The 22237-nt window shown below is 44.3% G+C and overlaps 3 protein-coding genes across 10 annotated transcripts in view; 1 reads left to right on the plus strand and 2 right to left on the minus strand.

Annotated features, from left to right (window-relative positions):
- Positions 1-247: 247 nt before the first annotated feature.
- On the minus strand, positions 248-2080 carry NHLRC1 (NHL repeat containing E3 ubiquitin protein ligase 1). Its single transcript, XM_072853352.1, has one exon. The coding sequence runs from the start codon at positions 2013-2015 to the stop codon at positions 852-854; it is 1164 nt and encodes a 387-aa protein (XP_072709453.1). The 5' UTR covers positions 2016-2080; the 3' UTR covers positions 248-851.
- A 1716-nt stretch (positions 2081-3796) lies between these two features.
- On the minus strand, positions 3797-11826 carry TPMT (thiopurine S-methyltransferase). Of its 3 annotated transcripts, none has more exons than XM_072853357.1 (9): positions 11533-11826; positions 10853-11014; positions 9979-10071; positions 8732-8864; positions 8197-8249; positions 6635-6709; positions 5808-5893; positions 4738-4782; positions 3797-3952 (listed from the first exon to the last, which is right to left on the minus strand). In XM_072853357.1, the coding sequence occupies exons 2-9, from the start codon at positions 10990-10992 to the stop codon at positions 3837-3839; spliced, it is 741 nt and encodes a 246-aa protein (XP_072709458.1). In that variant the 5' UTR covers positions 10993-11014; positions 11533-11826; the 3' UTR covers positions 3797-3836. The 3 variants fall into 3 exon arrangements, with proteins under 3 accessions (XP_072709458.1, XP_072709457.1, XP_072709459.1); XM_072853356.1 differs by lacking the exon at positions 11533-11826 and adding an exon at positions 11232-11525; XM_072853358.1 differs by lacking the exon at positions 11533-11826 and adding an exon at positions 11167-11243 and having other exon boundaries at positions 3798-3952.
- KDM1B (lysine demethylase 1B) overlaps positions 11293-22237 on the plus strand; it is a 29472-nt gene continuing 18527 nt past the window's right edge. For 2 of the 6 annotated variants that reach the window (XM_072853344.1, XM_072853347.1), the window contains exons 1-9: positions 11906-11972; positions 12940-13065; positions 14670-14772; positions 15603-15727; positions 17589-17678; positions 18475-18586; positions 19320-19436; positions 20453-20491; positions 21593-21797. In XM_072853344.1, the coding sequence (XP_072709445.1) occupies positions 12953-13065; positions 14670-14772; positions 15603-15727; positions 17589-17678; positions 18475-18586; positions 19320-19436; positions 20453-20491; positions 21593-21797 (904 nt within the window). In that variant the 5' untranslated portion in view covers positions 11906-11972; positions 12940-12952. Of the gene's footprint in view, positions 11375-11667; positions 11715-11905; positions 11973-12939; positions 13301-14669; positions 14773-15602; positions 15728-17588; positions 17679-18474; positions 18587-19319; positions 19437-20452; positions 20492-21592; positions 21798-22237 lie in introns of those variants that run through there. The other 4 variants (XM_072853346.1, XM_072853348.1, XM_072853349.1 and 1 more) reach the window with 4 other exon arrangements.

Below are 22237 nucleotides of genomic sequence, written 5' to 3' on the forward strand. Positions count from 1 at the left end.
GCGTAGCTGTGTTAGCAGCACAGCCAACTCAATTTTATATACGCAGAAGTATTTGCGGTCTAAACACAAACACTTCAAGGGGCTTTTAGGGAAAGGTGCTCATGCTGGTAACCACACACCAAATTATCTCTAGGTAAAGTCACAGACTTGTGCATTATACAGGAATACCAAGTGCTCCAGTAGAACTCTAATAAAGGTGGGAATAAACTAGTACAGAGAAGAGTGATCCCAGAAGTGCGTTTCCTCTGTATGGAAAAAATAGGATTTCAGCACCAATTCACTTCACATAACTCACTAATCAGCGGTAGCTCCTCCATCACAATGATCTGAACTGAAGCTTCCATTTCTCCTGTCATTTCACCAAGCCAGTCTCTTTTCTCGTGCAGAAATCCTGCAAACAGAAACCACTCTGTCACTTCCATGAGTGTAGCTATGCATAAGGAAGAATAATGAAAACTACGTGCTGGTAAATGTAAACAAACAATGCATCACTTTCTCTCCCAGGTGCCGGTCTTGATTACTCCATTCCAAACGTCATTGTCATTACTTGTCAAAAAGTACCAAAAGCGTTTGGTTGTCAAGGTATGGAATAGTTTTGAAATGCTGAATTATTTGTTTGGTTGATTCGTTGTTGACTACGGCCTGCAACAGCCAGGTCTTCTCCCATGGATAGGCAAGAGATTTGATGTAAGTTTTGCAGGAAGCACAGCATGTTGGTCAAAGAGGGCAATTTCACTTAAAGCAAAGCCCAAAAAATGCCTCCTCCCTACAACGCCTACTAACGCTAGAACTTTGCTTGCTTTATGGCCAAAAGCAGCTTGAACCTGTAATTAGTAAGCATCTAAACCCATTCAGGTGGAGCTATATATTTTTATTGAATGATCACCGCTGTCTAAAACGACGAGGGAATTGTTTGCCATGTAAGTCAGTCCTACAGGATAAGAAAGCCCGTGGCTAATCAGAGGGTTAAAGATGGGAAACTCCTCAGGTTTCCCTAAGCATATTACAGCCTGGCTACAGACATCCGTTACTATAACGCGGCCCTCTTTGTCAAAGGCCACAGCCGTAGTATATATTTTGGAGGGGAAAATAAGGTTCAGACCGAAGCTATCCATCTGGCCAACGAGATCCATCTCTGCATTGAATATCTTGACCCGGGTGCTGCTGTTGTTCGGTCCTTGAGCTTTCAGGTGCTCTATCACCACGATAGCACCCGAGGTCTGGGCAACTGCAACCCCTCTTGGGCTGATGAGCTGCGACCGGATCATCTGACACTTCTTTAATCTCCCCTTCCTGAAGTCGGCCGTCAAGCGGTAGAGAGCACCTGCCTCCGAGTCGGTCAGGATTACTTCACTCTCAGGGGTGGCATCCAAGCCCCAGGGCAAGCAGAAACCTTCCCGGACAGCCAGGACCCCCCTTCCCTCAAAATCAAAGGCCTTCACGGAGCGGTCCCCACCATCGGTGACCACCACGTGCCCGTCCGGCGTGACCGTCACATCAAGCGGGTACTTGATATCGTTGCCCGCGTCCCCCCGCTCCCCGAACCGCTGCAGGCAGGATCCGCTCGGCCCAAAGACGTGGATCCTCTTCTTGCCGTCGTGTGCCACTGCCAGGCGCCCCGACCTCCGGCAGGCCGCCACCCCGGTGGGGTTGACCAGCGACCCCCAGCCCCCCAGGGACAGCCGGAGCCCGAGGCCCGCGGGGGCCGGCCCGGCCGCCCCTCCGCCGCCGCTCCTCCCCAAGGCCGAGGGGACGCTGCCGCCGGCGGGGCCCAGGACCTCCAGCAGCTGCAGCAGCGGCAGGCAGTCGCTGGTCTCGGCGGAGCCGCAGGCCCGCCGGCAGAAGGGACACTCCAACCGCCGGCCCTCGGGGCCGCCCAGGGCCCCCACGCAGCCCCGGCAGAGGACGTGCCCGCAGGGCAGGTTCCGCGGCCGCCGGGGCCCGCCGGGGCCGTACCGCTCGAAGCACACCCGGCACTCCAGCAGGCTCAGCTCCGCCTCGTCCTCCGCCGCCATCCCCGCCGCGCTGAGGCGGCTGAGGGCCGAGCGGGGCGGGCTGAGGCGGCCGGGCGCCCCCTGGGGGCGAGCCGCGGCGCGGCCCGGGGGCGGAGCGGCGCCGCCGGCAGCGCCGCCCCGCCCCCGGGCCCCCCTCCCCGCCAAAACGCTCGCCAGCTCCGCACGGACATCCGCTGAGCGGGTCGTCAGGCCGCTGCTGGCGCCGTTTACGCCCGGCTCGGGCTAAGGAAGCGCTGGCAGTTTCACAGCGTTTCTCCCGCTCTTCTGGGAAGCTTTAGAAAACGCCGTCAAAACGTTTAGCCGCTTTTCTCCGAACAGGTGCGCGGAGAGCGCGTGCTCGTTCTGCGAGGCCTCTTTGCCGCTTCTTCCCAGAGTCGCTGCGCGGTGCGCGCACGTCAGAGCTGTCGTACGCGCATCCTGCGACGGCTCCGTCTGGCAGGTGGCATCGCGCTTGCCGGGTTGTCGCACACCTGGGAATCCTGCGCAGGACGTTGCTGAGCGGGCAGCAGCCTCGTGCCGAGCACCGGGCCTTTCGCGGCTATGGCGTGTCTGCAAGCCTGAGAGAAACTTGAGCGGCTCCCAGGCTGCACCTGGAAAAAATGTCTGCATCGAGAGGCAGGAGATGCTTTAACCTGGTAGCTGCAGTACTGGCCAGAAGTGAAAATACACAAAAATAGCAGCTCCCAGCTTGCACTGGCCCACTGGCTACATCCTTTCTTCTGTCAACCCGGCCTTCAAGCGCCAGTAGCTACAAGCAGTATCGAGAGGTGCAATGGGCTGTCGCCTGGGGACTGCTGGGCTAAAATCATCAGACCCACTTGCAGCTCTAGGACTACAACACTCTAAAAAGCGCCATGGCTTTTACTTGCCTTTTGGTCTTGGTGAATTATAATACGCTACATTGCAATCGTACCTTTCCAGCGTTTTTTAAAATAAGCTGCCAAGGGGAGGCCAGGGCAAGAAAGGGTTTTGAGAGCCCCAGATTTTGTAATTTTTAAAAGCTGCAGTAGTATCCATACGGGGGTGATAGAAGACCTGCAGAGGAAGGTTTATGTTTGGATGAACATGCAGCAGCTCTGCAGGCTTTCTTCAAACCCCCTCACCCTACAACGCCTGTGCCGGTTTGCCTGCTCATAGCTGTGCTCTTGAGGGAGGGAGCAGCACACTCACGAGCAACCACAGGGACATTTTCTCCCTGTACTCTCTCCTTTATTGTCATCCAGTTCGCTTCCCTCCTCTCTTCCCTGCTCGATGATAAGTTCCCCTTTGGCAGCTGCTGCCAAGTGTTCTTGCGCGCTCACTGCCAGCTCATCACTTGACTTGTAATCATGACTAACGGGGACGGAGAGAAGCAACTTGCGCCAGCTTCCCGCCTCTCTTGCCCAGCTGTCTGTATGGCGCAAGGCCAGCGTTGCAGGAAACAGTATTTGAACAGCAGCTGCCATTGCTCCCCGGGCTGCCAGCCGACGAGGCCGACCTGCAGAGTTGCTGGGCAGACAGCATCGACTGGCAACGGCCGAAAAGGAACAGCAACGTTTCTTTCTCCCAGCTCTGATGACTTGAATTGATATGGAAGAAAAAGATACACTTTAAAAAGGCTTGTTTGTGCATGGAGTTTAAGAAAAGGTATGCGCATCTCAAGACAATGAAGGCAGTTATGTACGAGAGCTGACTTGGTAAGCAAAATGGACAAAAATGTTCCACAGGCATTTTTCTGTACGCTGAAGCCTGCTTTAAGAGTGTCCCAAAACATGCCTCATTTTAAAAGGTGAGATAAAAATAAAAGCAAGATGGGAGGTAAGTTATTTTAATTAATTTTAATCAAGCTACAAACTTCAGTATATATAGCACCTCCAGAAAATAATCTAGTCCCCACTGTCTGTGTTTTTCTGAGAAGTCATCGACTTTTTGAAGACATTTAATTTCACAGTGGCTGCCTGAAAAGGAAGAAAGAGTAACAAATTACTGAATGATTAGTCACTGAAAAATGCAAACTGTCGGTGGGGGGGGGAATATCTTATCCACAGATTTCCTCACAGTCCCTAACACAGTGGCAAAAATGCACTGGGGAAAACTTATCCATCTCTTTTGCATTGGAATGCAACTGTCCATGCCAATGACTCACTGCACGCAGACACTGCAGGGGCCTCAGAAAGTTGTAAATTTAAAAGAAGTGCAATATCAAAGCATATCAGGAGGAACTTTTAAAATTAAATTCCTGCCATAATTCTGAGTTTCATTACTTCGATGGATTTGAGTTGTACATTTAGCATTTTCTTCGCGTGGCATGTTACTTTTCTTCTTTGGCTACAAAAGTACAGCAGAAACCGTAGAACTGGTATGCAAAGGCCTTGTATTAAAACCAGGGTAGCTGGTGATGAGGTGCAGAGAAAGACAAAACGGTCAAACGGGACTAAGACTGCAGCTACAAGATCACCGAGTGCAGTATGAATCCCTGGAGAATGAAAAGATTCTGGGGAGGAAAGAGACAGTATCTGTCTCTTGGGTTTTCTTCATATCTTTTGAAGAGCTGAGAATCTTCCTTGACAGCAAAATCCCTGTGGCTAAATGGTACTTATTTTCCCCGTTATTCTTCCATTACTCCACCCCTTAGATAAGAAGCAAATGACTCTATCACTTGTCACAGGGTGAGGTAGAAGCATATAAACACATTTATGTGTTTTGGAAAAAATTCCTAAGGGTTAGCTGAAATATTACTTACCAAACAAGCTTTTAATTTCAGATTCAGGAACATAAAACGGTGGTCCTGAAACAAAATGGGTGAAGCTAATCAGAGAGAAGGCATGGGAAGGAGACAAACGTTTACACTGCAGCAGGAGAGCCAGCCCCGTCACTCACAGCACCAGGCCCGTGATCGGGCCCCAGTGGGAGCACCATCTGCAGGAACCAGAAAACACCATATCCAAGAACTGGTGGCACCTTGGTGGGCCACCAAACAGCTTCAGGTATTGCTGCTGCATCATCTCCAGGCTGCAGCCAGGGTAGCCACGTTGTCAGAAGTCATGAACATGCCGGGGATACAACCACTCTGAGTGCGCTGTGTGAATCCGGCCAACCATCTCTTTATACTACAATGGCATAATTAAAGCTAAAAGCTGAATAATGTGAGAGGGAGAGCAATGAATTAAACTATTGTTGCTTATGATAACAAGACCTATTTTTTCAGGGATAATTATGCTGAAGAGCCCCAAAGCAGCAAGAAATCTCTTTCTTTTGAGAATTAATAATTAACAAAAAAAAAATCTTTTAAAATACCTCAGATGTTGGTATGTAATAGAAGTTATAAAAGGACAAAATACTTTATGATTTTACAGAATTTCACCTCTTCCAAGCATGTTCAGACCATGGTAGTGGCTGGGAGAGAGACACCAGATGGGCAACACGCCCTGGGTTGCAAGTATTGGGTAAACAAAGCAAAGCCAATGTTCTTGGGAGTGCTTCAAGCTCCCTAGGCCAGACAGGATGTTACTCTAAGCATTCACTCTTCCAGCTTCATTGTCATAGCCATGCTTCCAGCTTCATTTCTTTGTTAATATACCACATCTGTCCTCCGCTTACCCTTAGCATGTCTGAATGCTAGAGAGAAAGCAAATTTAGTCTCAAGCTTGGTCAACATCTAAAATTTTTAACACACAGTTGTATTGGTGTGATCAGCTGACAAAGCTATGCTGATAAAAAACCTGCGGAAGATACTAATGTATCTACCACATCTATATACAATTTGTATGAAAGCATGCAAAAATCAAAACAAGAACAGTGCAAAGTTCTCACCTTTGTGTTTATTTGGATCATATGAAACCGTAACAAGGAGATAAGAAGAATTTTTCTCCATTAGGGTGATCATCAAACTGATATAGCTAAAAGGAGAAAGTTACACTTTATTATTTTGGAACTGTATAAACATTCAAGCATAGCATTCAAAATACTCAACAAAAGAGGTAACGTATTTCTGTGCAGAGACAACTTGAACTGAACTGCACAGAAACTAAGAAAAGCTTAGTTTGAATTTCATGAGCATGAAATCCATGCTACACATGAAACACCTCAAATAAAGGTTACGGTTTACTCCTCATAAACAAGCATTTATCTTTTTTTGCATATTCATCCCAAAACTAACAGACAAAACATAGCATTCATCTGCCACAGTCTAGAATACAGTACACAATACAGTACTGATCTTTTAAAATGATTGTGAACTCAAGATTATGTATCTAATTTAAAAATCCTGGGGGTAGGCTCAAACTACATTTGGGTTGGCTATAGGCAAGAACAAAAAATTGGAATAAAGGGAAGTGAGGGGAAAAAGAACAAAGAAAGGAGAAGCAGATGGGGTGAAAAGGAAATAATAAAATTCAGATGAGACTTGCAGCTCTGCTTCTGCTGGGTTGCACCAAACCACATATTTTCCCACCAAGAGGCAGGGCGGCTTCCTGAAGGAAGCTGACAAATCTAGAATGCAACTGCAGCTGATGCTTGCGGTAGAGAACAACTTGTGTATGTTACTCCTTTAAATGAAAGAGGACTCATCGACAAGTGGCAGGAGGAAAAACATATGTCACTGCACACATTAAAGACAATAACAAAGCAAATTTACTAACCGTTGTCTGTCGCATGGATTCACAGCTACTAGAGCTCCTCTGTCCCAAACCCCATCAAACTTGCCAACTATTGAGCTGTAGGGAGATGAGGAAAAGGCTTAAAAATACTAAAAAGGCATCTTCATCTTTATTCAGATACTCTGTGAAGTCCCAAAGATTCTCCAGCTAGCTGTGCAGATCCCCCCCTATCTTTTTGTTACGGTCCAGTGTTTTCATGATCCCAAACAGTATGATCTGGGTCCCAAGAAACCTCCCTGATACACGGCCCTGCTGTGATAGCACAGAGGTGCTGGAATTGCTCAGCATTTCCCCATCATTAGGGGATGCCGAGATAAGGCGGGGAGAAGTAAAGTAGCTTAAACACATTTGGGATACAAGTCTGGGTTTTGGCAATCGCACCCTGCCATGACTGCTGAAGCAGCACTAACATGCACTCATGGCCACCTTCTAAAACCCACGCACCATTTCAAACGCAGGTTAAGGAAGGTGCCTCACTGCTTTAGCATCACTGAACTCAGCACACCCAGCAATTTTAGACACCTCAATTCCCAGCTACGTGCCCAGGATAGTTAGCTTCAGCTTGCAATTTGTTTAATGTTAGAAAAGCTAAGTTACACTGCTTCTTGCCTTAGACTGCAACTGCCACAGACATTATTTTTGCTCCTGGATATGCTGGCAGATGGCTTCAGTGACACTTGAGCAGAAGGTCAGGTGCAAAGCCACCACAAAATCTGAGAAGCGACGCCTGAGGCCACAGAGCACAATGGGTTGAAACATTTTTCAGGAGTCATTACAGTCTCCTGTACTGTCTCCTGTACAGTCTCCTGTACTTTCAATACAGTCATGCCGACTGTATTGAAGTATTTTGCATTTTCTGTTGTGTCTTTTAACTAAGAAATAAGGACATTTTAGCACTAAAAATCCTTCAGAAGACATTAGTACGTCAAGCCATGTTTCTCAAGACACTTGCAGAGTCAGTGTTTGACTATTATGTAGTCACATACACTGGAGTGATGTAATGTACTTTAAGCCCATCAAGAAAAGTACGTTCAGTAAAGCATGGGACAGGTATAATCAATGGGTACAGCTTACCTATGCATATGTTAATCAATAGTTTGTGGAAAAAATATATTTAGTACTTAGTTAAAGGAAAAGCTGTCTAAGAAAACACCTCTGGGTATATTGTCTTTACTTTTACTAAGCTACTCTGAGTAAGGGATTATGCTAGGGTTTTGCTTCGTAGAATCCATCAATAATATTAAAGATAATTTGTTTTTACTGTAAAAGCAAACATGTTTTTCTATAACTTTCACAGGATGGCTTAGAACCAAGAAGCCCATTTAAAGATATTTAGTTGCCATCTTTACCTAATGGTCAACAACAAGTTAGTTTTTGTTGGAGATCGGCTATTCACTTTTCTCATACAAGTTAATAAGAGTTTTCTTGAGAGGACCTGTTCCAAATCTTTATGGTTGATTCAAAGAAAATAATATGACAGTATTATGACAGTATTAATACACGTTTGATTATACAGAATTGTAAAACACACTACGTATTCCTACCTGGACAAATCATAAATACTGCAGCAGTAGAGAGAAATGTTCCCAGAGGTACTCTACAATAAAAAGCAAAGGAAACAATACTTATCAGCAAACTATCTTTAAATATACACTTATAAGTGTATAGTTATACTTTATACCTTAAAATACACACATATACTATTTTTAAGTATACACTTAGGTGTAATGGGGAAAAACTGTGAGAAACATTTTTAGTTTTTCTTTACTGAGATACCTCTCCTGATCCCCTCCAGAGAGGTTCTGATCTGTCAAGGCATGCAACTGTCCAATTTTAAGATACATTTACTTTACATTCAGGTGCTTCAATGTCATAAGAAAAGAAGGCCAAAGTAATAAGCTCAAAAGAAGAACTTCTCAGTCCAAAATTACAACTCAGAGCTTCCTTTCAGACCTCTTCAGGAGAGGTGAATGATTACCAGTATGACAGAGGCATAAAAGCAGAATGACTTGTTTGCTCAGTTATGCCTGCATTGCATGATTAACCACACCAGATCATTCGACAACGCAGGAAACATACCTGCAACTTTTTTGCTCCTGAAATCTCTGGGACTGGCTCCTCACGATAAGGCAGACTGTGTTCTGCAAAAAATTCCTTCAGCGCCTGCTCGCTGACTTCCACACCGACAACGCTATGTCCCATGTCTGCCAGCCTGCACACAGCAGAGAGAGGTCCCAAGTTTATGTGAGGCCCACAGGCTGGGCCATTACCAAATGTGTATCTCCCACGCAGCATTTATTCATTAGGGAAACCCTGCTTTTAGGATGCACTGGTATGTCTAATCCTGACTTTCTGGAGCGTTCACATTTTATTGAACACCTGCCCTCCATGATCTGAGCTCACATGAGCACCACTTGGCATACAGTTGATGAGGACTTGCAGGCTTTATTTCGATTCAATAGATTATTCATTTATTTCTACGAACTCAATGAAAACAAAGGTGATTACACAGAGAAACGGTCCATTTCGGTTTACAGAAGGAGTGTTCTGCTCTGAACTGCAGCAGCTGAGGCACGCTGTCCACCCAGCTGCCCCTGCGGCTTGGCAGTAATGTTCGGCTCCGAGGAAGGCAGCAGGGTGCGGTAACCTCTTCCCTGCTGCAGCTTAGCGCAACAGCAACGTGCGTCAGAGCCTGCAGTCAGCCTGGTAAGTAGTTACCATGATAAAACCTGATAACTGGGACTAACTTGATTCCTTGAGGATGCAGTTCAGTCAGGGTTTTTTGGTTTGTGTTCCCTCCCTCCAAGAAAAAACACTGGCTTACACAGCCAGTGTAAGCCTAATTAGAAATATAACCCAGCCAAAAAAGTAAAAGTAAAATAATAAATTAAAAAAAGAGGAAGTTATATTTAGCCCAAATCACTTAAGTTCCCAGTGTGACATGCCACACGGTCCCATGAAAACATGCTCTGGCACAACCGACCTCACTGCAGGCAATTTAAGCTGGCATTGCCACCAAAAGAAGCAGTGGTAGGGGCATAGCTTCAGTCACTCTGTCCGTCACAAATTCAGCATTCCCCAAGCTGAACCTGGGACAATCAGGAGGACTTTCAGGTTAGTCCTTATCCATTCCATTTATGCCACTATGCAAAATGCCAGCAAATGAAACCAAACTTCCTCCTCCCTTCAGCCTCCAGTGACGCTGCTTTCCTACCAGCGGAGATGTGGCACATTTCCATTGGCCAATATAAGGTTGGGAATTCCCCTTCTCCCTCCCTCCCTCCCCACATCAAATAAGATTTTTGCTCTTATAATCCATGCTTTACCATTTCATCTCTACTGCTTTACCACAAAGTGGGAAAAATATCCTCAGTCCACTCCTGCCATTTAAAAGAACATCCAGATACTTCTGTAGGAGCCTGCAGAGGAACAGACATGTTTCACTTAACACTGCGAGCATTTGTGCTGACACATTAGAAGTGCTACACACTATGCCAGGTAACACACAAACTCCATGATGGAACACAGAGTCTTAGTTGAACCTGCTTCACACCATTAGAATTAAAAACATAAACTAAAAACATTCACTTTCCATTTATGTAGAAGGAAAGTAAATGTAGTTTGTTAGAAAATAACACATTTCTCTTTGTTCTGTTTTCTGTTTGTCTTTTCAAGTAAACAAACAAACCAACCCACCTCTAAGACGGCCACAACAGACAACCTCAACAGAATGATTATTAAACTTCTGTATCAATCCAATCACTTATACAGGTCTTAAATGTAACTGTCATTGGTTGCAAGACTATATAGTCAGGTTTGCTCTTGTAGCTCCCTGTCTTCTAGTGCACAATAATTGCACCAATGGCCTCTGCATATTGTTCTAGGCCCCAGTTTCATAACTTATGGACAGCATTGCAGAGCTTCTGCATCAGAAAATATAAGACTCTTAGTCACGCTATCCAAGCTTCATAGTTTAAAACTTGATTTAAAAGTTCTAAATCCAGTGCAATCCTTTCCTCTGCCCTTTTCTGACAAATGTAGGCCATAAAAGCATGTATATTTATTTTACTTTCAAGCTGTGTAAAATAATTTTCCTTTTGTAAATGCTACATTTTCTGTTAAGGGTTTTTTGAGTAAGTCAAGCCATTCATCCCCCATCATTTCTTCAAACAGCTTAGGCAGAAGAGTGAAGTCACATACGGATGCCCTTGTTCCTTGTGAAATCCGATGTTACCCATTTCCCATTTTTGCAGCCATTCCTCCTCAGTCACCACTCTGTCTTTCTGGGACCCAGCATCAGTGCTTTCCAGGACCCCGGATGCATCCGCTGAGCGGTCCATCGTCCCCAGGCAGCGCTGGTGGCTGCGAAAAAAGAGAGAAAAATTACCCCCACCCAAAAAATAGTTTGGAACTGGCTCTTACCTTCTAGAATCACAGAAAAAACTAGTACAGTTTAAGAGGTTATAATTTGGCGGCTATTTAAATGTAGCCGGATGGAAGGTGATGGAGCATACTCTTGCTACCGATGGCTTCGGCTAGACTTTTTTTTTTCCCCGGAGCGAAGCCTGCTCAAACGCACCCCGGTAAACACGACGGAAGCGCCGCTGCCCCCCCGTTTTGCACACGCCTGGCAGCCACCCCGAGGCTGCCCGGCCCCATTGCCCCGGGGGCGGGGGCGCCGGGCTGCAACCGCGGGGAGACGCGGGCCCGAGCCCGGGGCCGGTAAGTAAGGAGGCAGCTGCCGACACTTCCCTCTCTTTCACGGGCAACCCGCGGGGGCGAGAAGCGGCTCGGGGCGAAGGGGACCCGGAAGGAGCCGGCGGGGCTCAGCACCCCCCCGGTCGCTCCCCGGCCGAGCCCGCCCGGGTGGCGGCGGGTACCTGCGCGGCGGCGGCGGGTCCCGGGGGGGGCTGCAGGGACGGGGCGGCGTCTCCCCGCCCTCCCCCTCGCTACGCACCGCGGAGAGCGGAAGCGGCGGCAGGAGGAGGCGGGCTGAGGGTGCACGGCACCGGGGAGGAGGAGGAGGAGGAGGAGGAGGATGGCGGTGGGGATGGCGGCGGCGGTGAGTGACTCCTTTCCCCCGGCTGCGGCGCCCGCCGGGGGGACGCCTGGCCCCCTCGCCGGGCGGCGGGGCAGGTGCGAGCGCTGCCCCCGTCCTCACCTCCCCGCTTCTCCCTCATTCCCCTTCTCTCTCTCTCTCTCTCCCCCTCCCTCCCTTCCTTCCCCTTCTCCTCCCCTTTCTCCCCGCTGCAGCTTTAGCAGGAGGCGGCGCGGACACGCGTGAATGTGGTCTCCGGCCCCCGAGTGACCCGGCCCCGAGGTGAGTGTCAGGCGGCTCCGCCGCGCCGGCCGCAGCGCCTCCCCCCGCCGCCGGCCGGCACCCCGGGGACCTCCCCCGGGCGCCCCCGACTCCCCTCCGGCGACATCCCCTCCCCGGGGACATCCCCTCCCCGGGGACGTCCCCTCTCCGGGGACATCCCCTCCCCGGGGACTCCCCTCGGGACCCCCCCTCCCGGCGCCCCGGCCGCCAGCTGTCACAGCCGCGGCGCTGGGCGCTGCTGAGCGTTGGCCCGGGGACGGCGAGCGGCTGCCGGCCCGGGGCGGGGGCGGGCGGCTGTCAGCCTCGGCCGGCTGGGCGCCGGCGGTTTACTCCAGGGCGAGTTTTAAAGGTGTGCGCACGTCGTGGTCCCGCGTCCCCTTGTTTATCAGGCTGCTCTCGTTTCCTCTCTCCGTGTCAGTGTGTGCGTGTGGTTTCTCCACCCCCTCCCCCAAGACAAACTTGCTGTCAGCTGTGCGGGTAAACCCCACAAAGCTTTCCCATATAGGCCACGCGTTACAGAGGGATGAAATGTTATAGAATGTGACAGCGTATTATGCACCTCTCTCTCTCTCCTTTTAAAGGGTATATTTTCTCAGCCAATATGGTAATGCTTATAGGATGCAGACTCATATGAAGCTTAGTAAAGTACGCAAGGTTTGCTTGTTCTTTAAAAAGCTGTGGGGTTTTGGGGGGGGTGGGGTGTTGTTTGTTTTGGGAGGGGAAGTGGGGACAAAGTGGCATACAGCTGGAAGCAATGGCCTTGCTTACAGTTATACACATAAGGTGACCTCTTTTTCTTTCTCTCTTTCTCCCCACCTCCTTCTTCCCCCTCCTGTAGTGCTTATAGCAAAAATATGTGATTCCGTACAACTGGCCTCTGCCCTCCAAAACGGGAGGCCTCTCTCAGTTCTAAATATTTTTACCCACCCTCTTAGTGAATGACAACTGCTGCCTTTTCTTTTTCTAGCCCCATATACGCAATGAAACAGCTCCATGTCCTTTTACCTTCTTGCATAAAGGGCCTTGCAGCAGCAGACTGGGATCACCTGGTAGTCACCAAAATGAGTTGCCTGGTGCCTTGCGCAGTGCTAAGGTAGTCCATAGCCTCCGACTGTACAGGCAGCAGCATGCAGGAACGATTATCTATCGTCAGGAGCTAAGGTGATGCAGAGAGATACTGTTGTGCCACTGATCCAGGAGGAAAGCTCTGGGGGAAAAAAGCCACCATTTCCTGGAGCATTACGCAGTAGTTCAGGCAAATCTCATGTAAATGAAACTGGTTGGTTTTCCTTTTTCTACTCTCCAACCTCATCCACCCCCATACAGTGGTAAGTTAAGGTGGAGTGATGTGGTTGTTTTTTGGTTGGTTTTTTTTTAAGGTAATAAAGATTGACTTAATTCTTTTTTTCCCTCCCTCCAATTAGTTTTAAGGGGGGGGGTGTTGCATAAAAAAAGTTATTTTTGTATTGGGTTGTCTGAACTAATTTTTCACTTATTTGGATATCATAATGTGATTTCCCTTCCCCTCCCAAATCAATTTCTTCTGTCTTGAGAGGAGAATAAAGCACCAATTTACTTGATTTGCATCAGCTTCATTTGAAACTTCGTAAAAATGCCTGTTCTCTCCTCCTGTTACCTGTACTTATATCAGAATTCCTGAACGAAGCTACTGCTACCATGTCCGTCACTGTCAGCTTGAACAAGGAAGATGCAGCCTGGAACAGAGAGAATTGAAAAGTCTCAAATATATTAAAAAAAAAAAAATTACAAACTGATCCCTACTACAACAAGATAACATTCATGATGCAGTGCTGTAGTATAAGGGTTTTATTTCCACTTCCTTTCTGTATGTGGTGGAGAACATTTACATTTAATTCTTCCTCTAGGCTCTATTTATGTGTGTTTTACTCCCAGTGAAAAGAATGCCTTTAATAATACAATTTTAAATATGCTTTCATATTCCTGTGGCATGCTTTCTCACATTCCGTGCTTTCCAGCTTACATGGTAAACTGTGGTCTTTTCCATGTTCCCACCAATGTAGTCAAAGTCAGCTATAGAGCTCTCTTGTGGCGTAAACCTTTTCTTTTCTTCTGTAGTATGCTTAACAACAAGTTTGTAATATTCTGATCACCTATACTGCAATGCAACTGCAGTTCAGACTTCAAATTCTGATGTACTTTCATAGGAGGGTGTGCAAGTCTTGGAACTGGTTGTTCACCTGGTATTAAACATCTCTTCAGGACGCTGTTTGGAAAAGTGCTTTACAGCGCAAATCTCTTGCCCCCAGTAAATCAGTACTTAGCAGGACAAACGTTACTCAGAGTGGTATTTCAATGCTTGCATTATGAGCTGATGTCTGTTCACTTTGCCAACCCAAATTCCAGTCCAGGTCTTCACGTAATGCAAATCAGATTACTGAAATCCAGGGTATGCTGATCTGGAACAGCCTGTCAAGATGTACTCAAGGATCTAATCTTAACTCCAAATTTAGTTTAAAATAGTAGTATTGTTCCTTTCCCATAATGCCTCATTCTCATTTTCCTCCTGAATTAATAGTCAAGCTAAACAGATTCTTACCTAGGTAACTCTGACAAAAGTAGTATTATGAGTGGCTGTACTGCCCAGGTGATTAGACAGCTCTGCAAAGTCAAGCAATTTAGTTTTTTTTCTTAACTACTGCCTACCTTTTTTTGCAGATCTAATAATACAATGTCAACTGGAAGGGTACGAACAAAAAAAAAGGCATGTTCTTCAGACCAGTCTCCAGACAACCTTCCTCTGAGGAGTTCTGGAAGACAGGTATTTATAAAAATTTAAAAACACACGGGTTTGTACTCTGGTACTTTTTATTTTCTGTTGACATTTATAAAGAAAGCAGGCTTCATTGTGCATAAGTTAGGACTTGGAGTACTTATGCAGAGAGAGGGAGAATTAGTTAATTCTGTGAATAAGTAGGTAAAGTGTCTCCTTTGTGAACAATATTCAGAAAAGACAAATGCCTAATATAGCCTGTAAATACTTGATGTGTTAAAAATACAATCACAGATTTCTGTACAGCCAGACAAAGCTGTCTGCCCATCCAGACAGAGGCCTAAACCAACACAACACACAGTACCTTTGAGGCCCAGAAGAGACATTTGGTATACAGCTTGGTATCTGGAGTCCAAAAAAAGCCCCAAGCCTACCCTAATATTTTATTTGAGGTGCAGATAAGATTGCCACTAATTAATATCAATACCTATGTGAAGAAGAGATTTTTTTTTTCTGAAGGAGAAATAGAATGAATGCGCAAAGCTTGACTCATTAGCATGTGATGGAGCCTAAAATATGCTTTAAACTGGAAGCTTTGCTTATAATTTCTTCAATGGCATCACTTGGACTAAGGCAAGACATTTTTAGCTTTAAATGATATTTCCAGCCTTACTGTTTGTTTTTTTTTTTTTGTAGAAAAACTGACCTACTTTGACAGCTGTTTCATGCTGCAGCTATTTCACAATAGATACAAAAATCTTCATTAGTTCCATTTTAACTATTTCATGCTACCCCCAAGCTGCAAAACTGTCTGAATGCCATTTTGTAGAAGATGCATTTGTGTAATTTCTGGTCAGATTTCAGCTATTCTTTAATAGGTGAAGAAGAAAGCGGCTGAAGCAGCAGATGATGATGATGAAGCATCAGAGAAGAAATACAGAAAGTGTGAAAAAGCTGGATGCACTGCAACATGTCCTGTTTGCTTTGCCAGTGCAGCTGAAAGGTTTGTTTCTTTTTCTTTGCATTTTCTGTGGACTTTTCTAAACTTGCAGCTGAAGATTAGGATCCTAACTATATTCTGAGAAATCCCTTTGTTTCTAAATGTGGAGGGAGAATTGAAAGGTACTAATATGAGTCTTAAGATGCCAGGATAATATCACAAGTTATTCCTGTTGTGGGTGACTTTCTACTGTGCAAGTTGCTAATTCAGATGTAGAATATCTTTAGAATACGCTTATTTATGTTATTAATGGTGTCTTCTGGAACACGCCTTGCTTCTGTGAAACTGAGAGCATATTAGTGTAATCTGAGGAAGCTAAACTTGCTTTCAAGATGGAAAATGAAACCGTCATTTACTGCAGAAAGTCTTTACCACTCATTCGTTGGAATGCTTTGCAGTCCAAGGTGAGATTCTGACCTTGAAATTTTAGGTCTTGGGAGACAGTTGTACGTATTTGAACTCTTTGTTCTCAAATTGTTCATGGCTTTCTCTGTACTTGCACAAGTCCTTTTAAATTCTGACCCTGGCGGTACTGAATGCATGATACTGGCAAGGTGTATCTATAATAAGCAACACGTTAGACCTCATTATGCAGTAGGCAGACTGTAATTATATAGCATTCCTCCCTCCCTGGTTAATTGAGACAAACTTTCCTTGTTTTATTTATTTTCCAATGATATAAAATAATTCAGTGCTTCATTTAGTTATCTGTGTGGATTGTTCTTTGGTGGCAGGAGGTCAATGTATTCTGGATGTTGTCATAGGAAAGCCACATGTTTTGGCAGTTGCATGAGAGACTGGTAGGGGAAATGAGCACCTGAGAGATCAGCAATGGTGATATTACGTTTTTTATTTAGGAAACAATAGATACTGCTTAGTCATCTTTTTGAATTGTTATTTTAATATTTTGATTTCCACCCCTCCCACCCCCCCAAGTACATACTTTCAACATTATTTATTTGAGATGAGATCATTTCATGGCTAGCTATTTCAGTTAGTAGCTTAGGTCACTGCTTTTTACCTCGTGGTCTTTACCTCGTGCATTTATCTTGAACCATTTCATTGAGTTTAATGAGAGTTTTCTAAGTGAAGAGCGATTGCTTTGTCTGATGAATATGATCTTTGCTAATGGATATTTCTTTCTGAGAGTAATAAAGAATAAATGCCCAGAATGTGTAACTGCTTCGTCAGGATTTTCTCTCATTGGGTTAAAACTGCAGCCAACTTGGTCACGTGAAAAAAATAGGCAACGTCCGTTTTGTGCTCAGATTTGCCTTTGTAGTGCTGTCAGTTGTTCTGGGGACGGGATGTTGTAATGATTTATGAATCAGTTGATCACACGTACAAGAAAAATACTAATGTAAATGATCCCTCCCACCCCTGCACTAATATCAGAACAAAATGGAACCAAGTAAAGGAACTGTAAGTTCCTGTGGAGAGGGACTTTGTCGTCTTAGACATTTGCAAAACGCTTTAGTGTGTCACAGCACATATTGTAAGAGCAAACGTGTTTCGTGTTCAGGAAATGTCTGCTTAAAGGGTACTAAAGACAGGCTCAGTTGACCATTGTTAGTGGGAGGCTGCTGGAAGCCAGACCAACTACAAAACTGCACATTGTGTACATTTTGCCTCCTTTGCATCTGGTGTTGCTTAGTTTGGAAACTGGAAACGTTTGAGACAATTGAAATGGTCTTATTGTTATTTGTCTAACTGTAGTGCCTTGTGCAAGTCAGGCTTCATGAATGTAACATAAAGCCCTGGCTTGTCCTGAATATTTTGTTCACATTCTAGAATGTGCTACTGTCAATAGAAATATTTTCTCTAAATGTATCGTAAAACTATTTCTATGTCTCCTGCATTACAGATGTGCTAAAAATGGGTATACATCTAGATGGTATCATCTTTCCTGTGGGGAACACTTCTGCAATGAATGTTTTGACCACTATTACCGAAGGTAGATTTGCCAATTAAGGTTGTGCCTTTTCAGTGCTTATTAAAATTTGGCAGATGTTACAACTGTTGAAACATCATGTACATAAACATAATACGAAGACTTGTCCTCTGTGCGTGCTTTATTCAAAGTGAGGCTTAGATATCAGTGTTAAAACTGCAGGTGTTGTACGGACTAATCATCAACTTAAACATAGCAGTGTGAACAAAACCGGTTACTTTAGGCAGGCTGGTTTGTGTGTACAGTTATTCGGAAGCTTTTGTCTTTTTTTAAAACAACATCAGAGAACTTTAAATGATGAGGACAGTTTTAAGTAAATCTATTTTTCTTTATAAAGCAAATTTGCTTTACAATGTGAGTTCAGGAGACCTTGCCTCTCTGTAACATCAAATCGGTGAGCAGATTTAACTCTTGCCCCTCAGTGACTGTGAAGACTCTGGTCAGGCTCACAGAGTGCTTTCAGCTCCAAGCTCCTTTCCATTTGCGTGGGAGTTGAGTCCAGCTCTACTAAGACTTTTGGGTGCTTATGTGCTCAGCAGTACCTATGACTCAGTCCAGGCCTTAGATACCAGGAAGTCTGCTCATGATCAAGAGGACGTAGTGGTCAGGATGCAATTTATTGCTATCGTAAGAACCATGACTTTCTCCTTTTTTAATAGGAAAAATACAGGACTCTCTACAGCCTAATTTCTCTGTCCTTATATAAAATGTTTAATTTTAGAATAACTGCTGTTGCTTGAAATGAACTAGATACTAAATTTTCTGACTGCTTGCTGTTTTCTTTTCTCTTTCTTCTTAGTCATAAAGACGGTTATGAGAAATATACTGCCTGGAAAAGGATCTGGACAAGTAATGGTAAAAGTGAGCCCAGTCCAAAAGCCTTCATGGCTGATCAACAGCTTCCTTACTGGGTAAGAAGACGGAGGGTGATTTCTTTAATAGGGTATATTTTAATCCGTTGTTCTGATGTGAGTTTCTGATATTGCATGTTCAAGCAGCAGGTCAGCTGAGTTTTTGTGGGGGTTTTCTAGTATTAGAGGACTGTGGAAAAGCTCGAGATAATCGTTCTGATCAGCTCCTCCACTGTTGGAGACCTTCTCCACACCCCAGAAATAACAACCTCCTGTTGCTTTTCAGAGAAGTAGCAGGTAAGATGTGTGATGCTCAGGTAGAATAAGACTTGGCGGGGAAAAGGGAGTGTGTCAAGCTATAGGAAAGTACGAGCGTGAAAGACTTCCAAAACAGATTTTGTATTTCCCTGGTAAAGAGAGCAGAAGAAGAGAGACTGGAATGGAAGGAAGTCTGGTGGTGGTGGTGGTTTTTTGTTGTTGTTTTTTAAGTGGTGAACAATGTGTTTTTGCAGTAATGCTTGCAAAACGCACTGAAGACCATAGTAACTGGTTGTTGAATTAATTTTGGAGTTAGGTTCTGTGCAGAAATTCAGTCTTACAGAAACCTTGTGCCCATCTCCTGGATACCACATGTCTTACTTATGACCTGAGGATTACATGAGAACGAATTTAACAATTATATTTGACAACGTCCTCACATCTCCCTGCTTTCTAACTGGTTAGTTATGCTTCATTAATCTTATCTGTAATCAGACAGCAACAAGTAAAAACATGTTTGTTTTTTGACTCGTAGGTGCAGTGCACAAAGCCAGACTGTGGTAAATGGCGTCAGCTGACAAAGGAAATCCAGCTGACACCACAAATAGCAAAAACCTACAGATGTGGTATGAAACTCAACAATTCCACTAAGGTAACACAGAATAGTTTTGCTCATATTGAAACTAACAACAAGTTGCCATTTCGTGTTTGCAGACATTAATTTCTTCTTGTTTGCTGCATAATGTTTCTAATGTCAAAATGATTGTCTGATGGCCTGGAGAGCTGCACGGTGACAGCTTACATGCTGTTTGGACTTTTTGTTTCCCAAGTGGAAATGTCAAGAAAGAAGTATCTGGAATATCTTTGTCTGCACAGTTGATTGTAAAATCCTTCATTCTGAAGCTATGGAAAGATTATCAGCATGTACAAAATAGACACACACCAAAATACTTACTTTGGTTTTGTTTGTCCATACTTTGTTATTGAGGAAAGCATCTGAAAAGGTCAATGAGCTTTTATTAATTTCTAGCAAGTCTGTCATGGGGCTTTACATGAAAACTTTCATCTTTGGCATGAAGATAACTGCTGAAATTTGAAAGAGTCCTTATAGTGCCATAGAATCTAAATAGTAAAAAACATGACATGAAAATACTGACCATATGAAAATCAGAAGGGTCAGCATTTAATCTTGAAACTTTGTGATTAAAGATACTCTTAAAATAAATGAGAAACTTTTTTTTATAGTCTAGACTGGAAGAGTCTCTCTGGAAAATGTGGGATATTTCCAGAATTTTTCTATAAAATTCCCTTTTTTTTTTTTTTTTTTTTTCCTTTTTTCCTCCATTTGTTTGTTTCAGTGTTCCACTCCATTTAATGGTATAGAATGTATATTTTAATGGTTTGATCAGTAGAAACTAACTTAACAAATGAGAAACATTTTCTGGGGTGTTTTTGCTTTATGGTGTGTTGTGCTTTTTAACTATGCATTTCTCTACTATTTATTTTTACTAACATAATCATCTCTGCTACAGAAGGCTAACACGAACACATTTTTGGTTTCTTTTTTTAAGTTTAAAGAACTATGCCATAGACAAATTACTTTGTTTTATATTTCATTTTTGTTGTACAGCTTAAGAATAGCTCTGATACCATTCACTTTTCTTTCAGACTGAGGGCTCAGACCAGTGTTCCATGCCCGAGGACTTGGTGAGTAGTGGCTGTTCCTCCTCATTTGTCCTAGAATATGAAAGCAATCTTAAATCACGCATATTTCTTTCCTTTTCTTGGTCCTTTGGCCAATTATGGTGGTATTTATGCATTTTGCTCAGGAAACTGTCAGACACTATTTGCAACAGAGCCTAGGGCCTTCTACTTTCTCATCTTTTTTCTCTTTTCCCTTACCATACCAATTAGCTTTCAGGTGGTTCGTGGTGTCTGTGAGTTGTGGCCTGTGATTCAAGGTTTACTCCTAATTTTCATTTTTGCTCAGGCAAAACAGTATTCAGTTTCCAGCTTTCAAATAAAATTCCCCATCCTAAAATTTCCCTGTCTTTCAGGTGGTTTCTATCTTCAGTCAGGCTAGTCTCCTCTTTGTGAAGACTGCGAGAACATCAAAACGTGTTCTCTGTCCTCTCCCTCATAATACAAAACTAGACTTGATGTATGTTGGTGTTTCAATGGGTTTATGATCATGTAATCTTGCATTTCAGATTTAGTATGAGCTGATGTTCAATAAGCCAATGTTGACAAGTGTACCTGAGGTACCTCTATCCCAGGAAACATGTTCAGGCTTATTGTTGACTCTTGTAGAAGCTTTGTGGTTTTGTTTCCTTAATGCATGTTTGATTTGTAAATTAAGGCTGAATCATTAGCGTTTGTTAGGGTGTTAGAAGGTCTTTGATGGGGGTAGCAGAATCTAAATTAAATAGACCAGTTAGTGCAGAGTTCTAAGTTCAGATTTCTGGATGCATAAATGACTGTAAACGTTTTTATAAAGGGCCTGATAAGGTATAGATGTGTTGTCATGGCATGCCTCATCTGTTTGCTTTCCACGTGGGTGTGGAGTTTGTGAAGTTTCAGCTCCATTTCTGAGGAAGAGATTAATGCTACAGGTTTTCTGTGTCAGGCTGAGGAAGGGGAAAGAGGGAGAGAAAATGTCTTTATGACTTGCAATTCTGAGATTGGTACTGCTAGTGCTTTTTGGTCTCAGTTTTGGAGGGAGGGGGGGAACTGGTTCATTTTCCAACGTTTTCGAAGTACTGACGTGTTCTCTTCTCCCCTCTTTCCTTCACTTCTCCGCTTGGCCAGAGAGTGGCTGAAGTTTCAGACCATTGGTGGTACTCCATGCTCATACTCCCTCCTTTGCTGAAAGACAGTGTGGCAGCTCCCTTTCTAGCTGCATATTATCCAGACTGCGTGGGCATGAGTCCATCCTGTACCAGCACTAATCGGTTACCTGGTGAATCCAACCTTGTGAAGTTAGAGCACTTAAAGAGCGTGCCTAATTTGACTGGTAAGGGCCATCTGCAGGGCTCTGTTGCTTAAATAGGTGTGATAAATTTTGTCTTATAACTGAGTTTATAAGGCACATAATGCTCCTGATTCAGAAATACTGGTTCTCTTCTCAGCGCTAATACACACTCTGTGTGGACTGCCTCTGTACTTCTTTGATGGAATTTACTCGTTGTAAGATAAAGGTAATACATTTGATATGGCATTTCTTTAGGGACTAAGCACAGACTGCATAGGCTTTTTGTTTACCACCTGTCATTTGTTTATAGAAATGGGAAATTAACATGCGGGTACTTAAAGATTGTTTGCATTCTTAAGGAAACGAAGATTTATCAAAACAAAACATGATCTGCTAGTTTTGATATTGTGGATCTTTGGGGCTTTGGAGAAAAGGATTTGATGTCTTAAGGCACTTGGATTCTGTTTAGGTTAATTTTTTTG

The sequence above is a fragment of the Ciconia boyciana genome, chromosome 2, assembly GCF_034638445.1.
Source record: "Ciconia boyciana chromosome 2, ASM3463844v1, whole genome shotgun sequence".
Classification (NCBI taxonomy): domain Eukaryota; kingdom Metazoa; phylum Chordata; class Aves; order Ciconiiformes; family Ciconiidae; genus Ciconia; species Ciconia boyciana.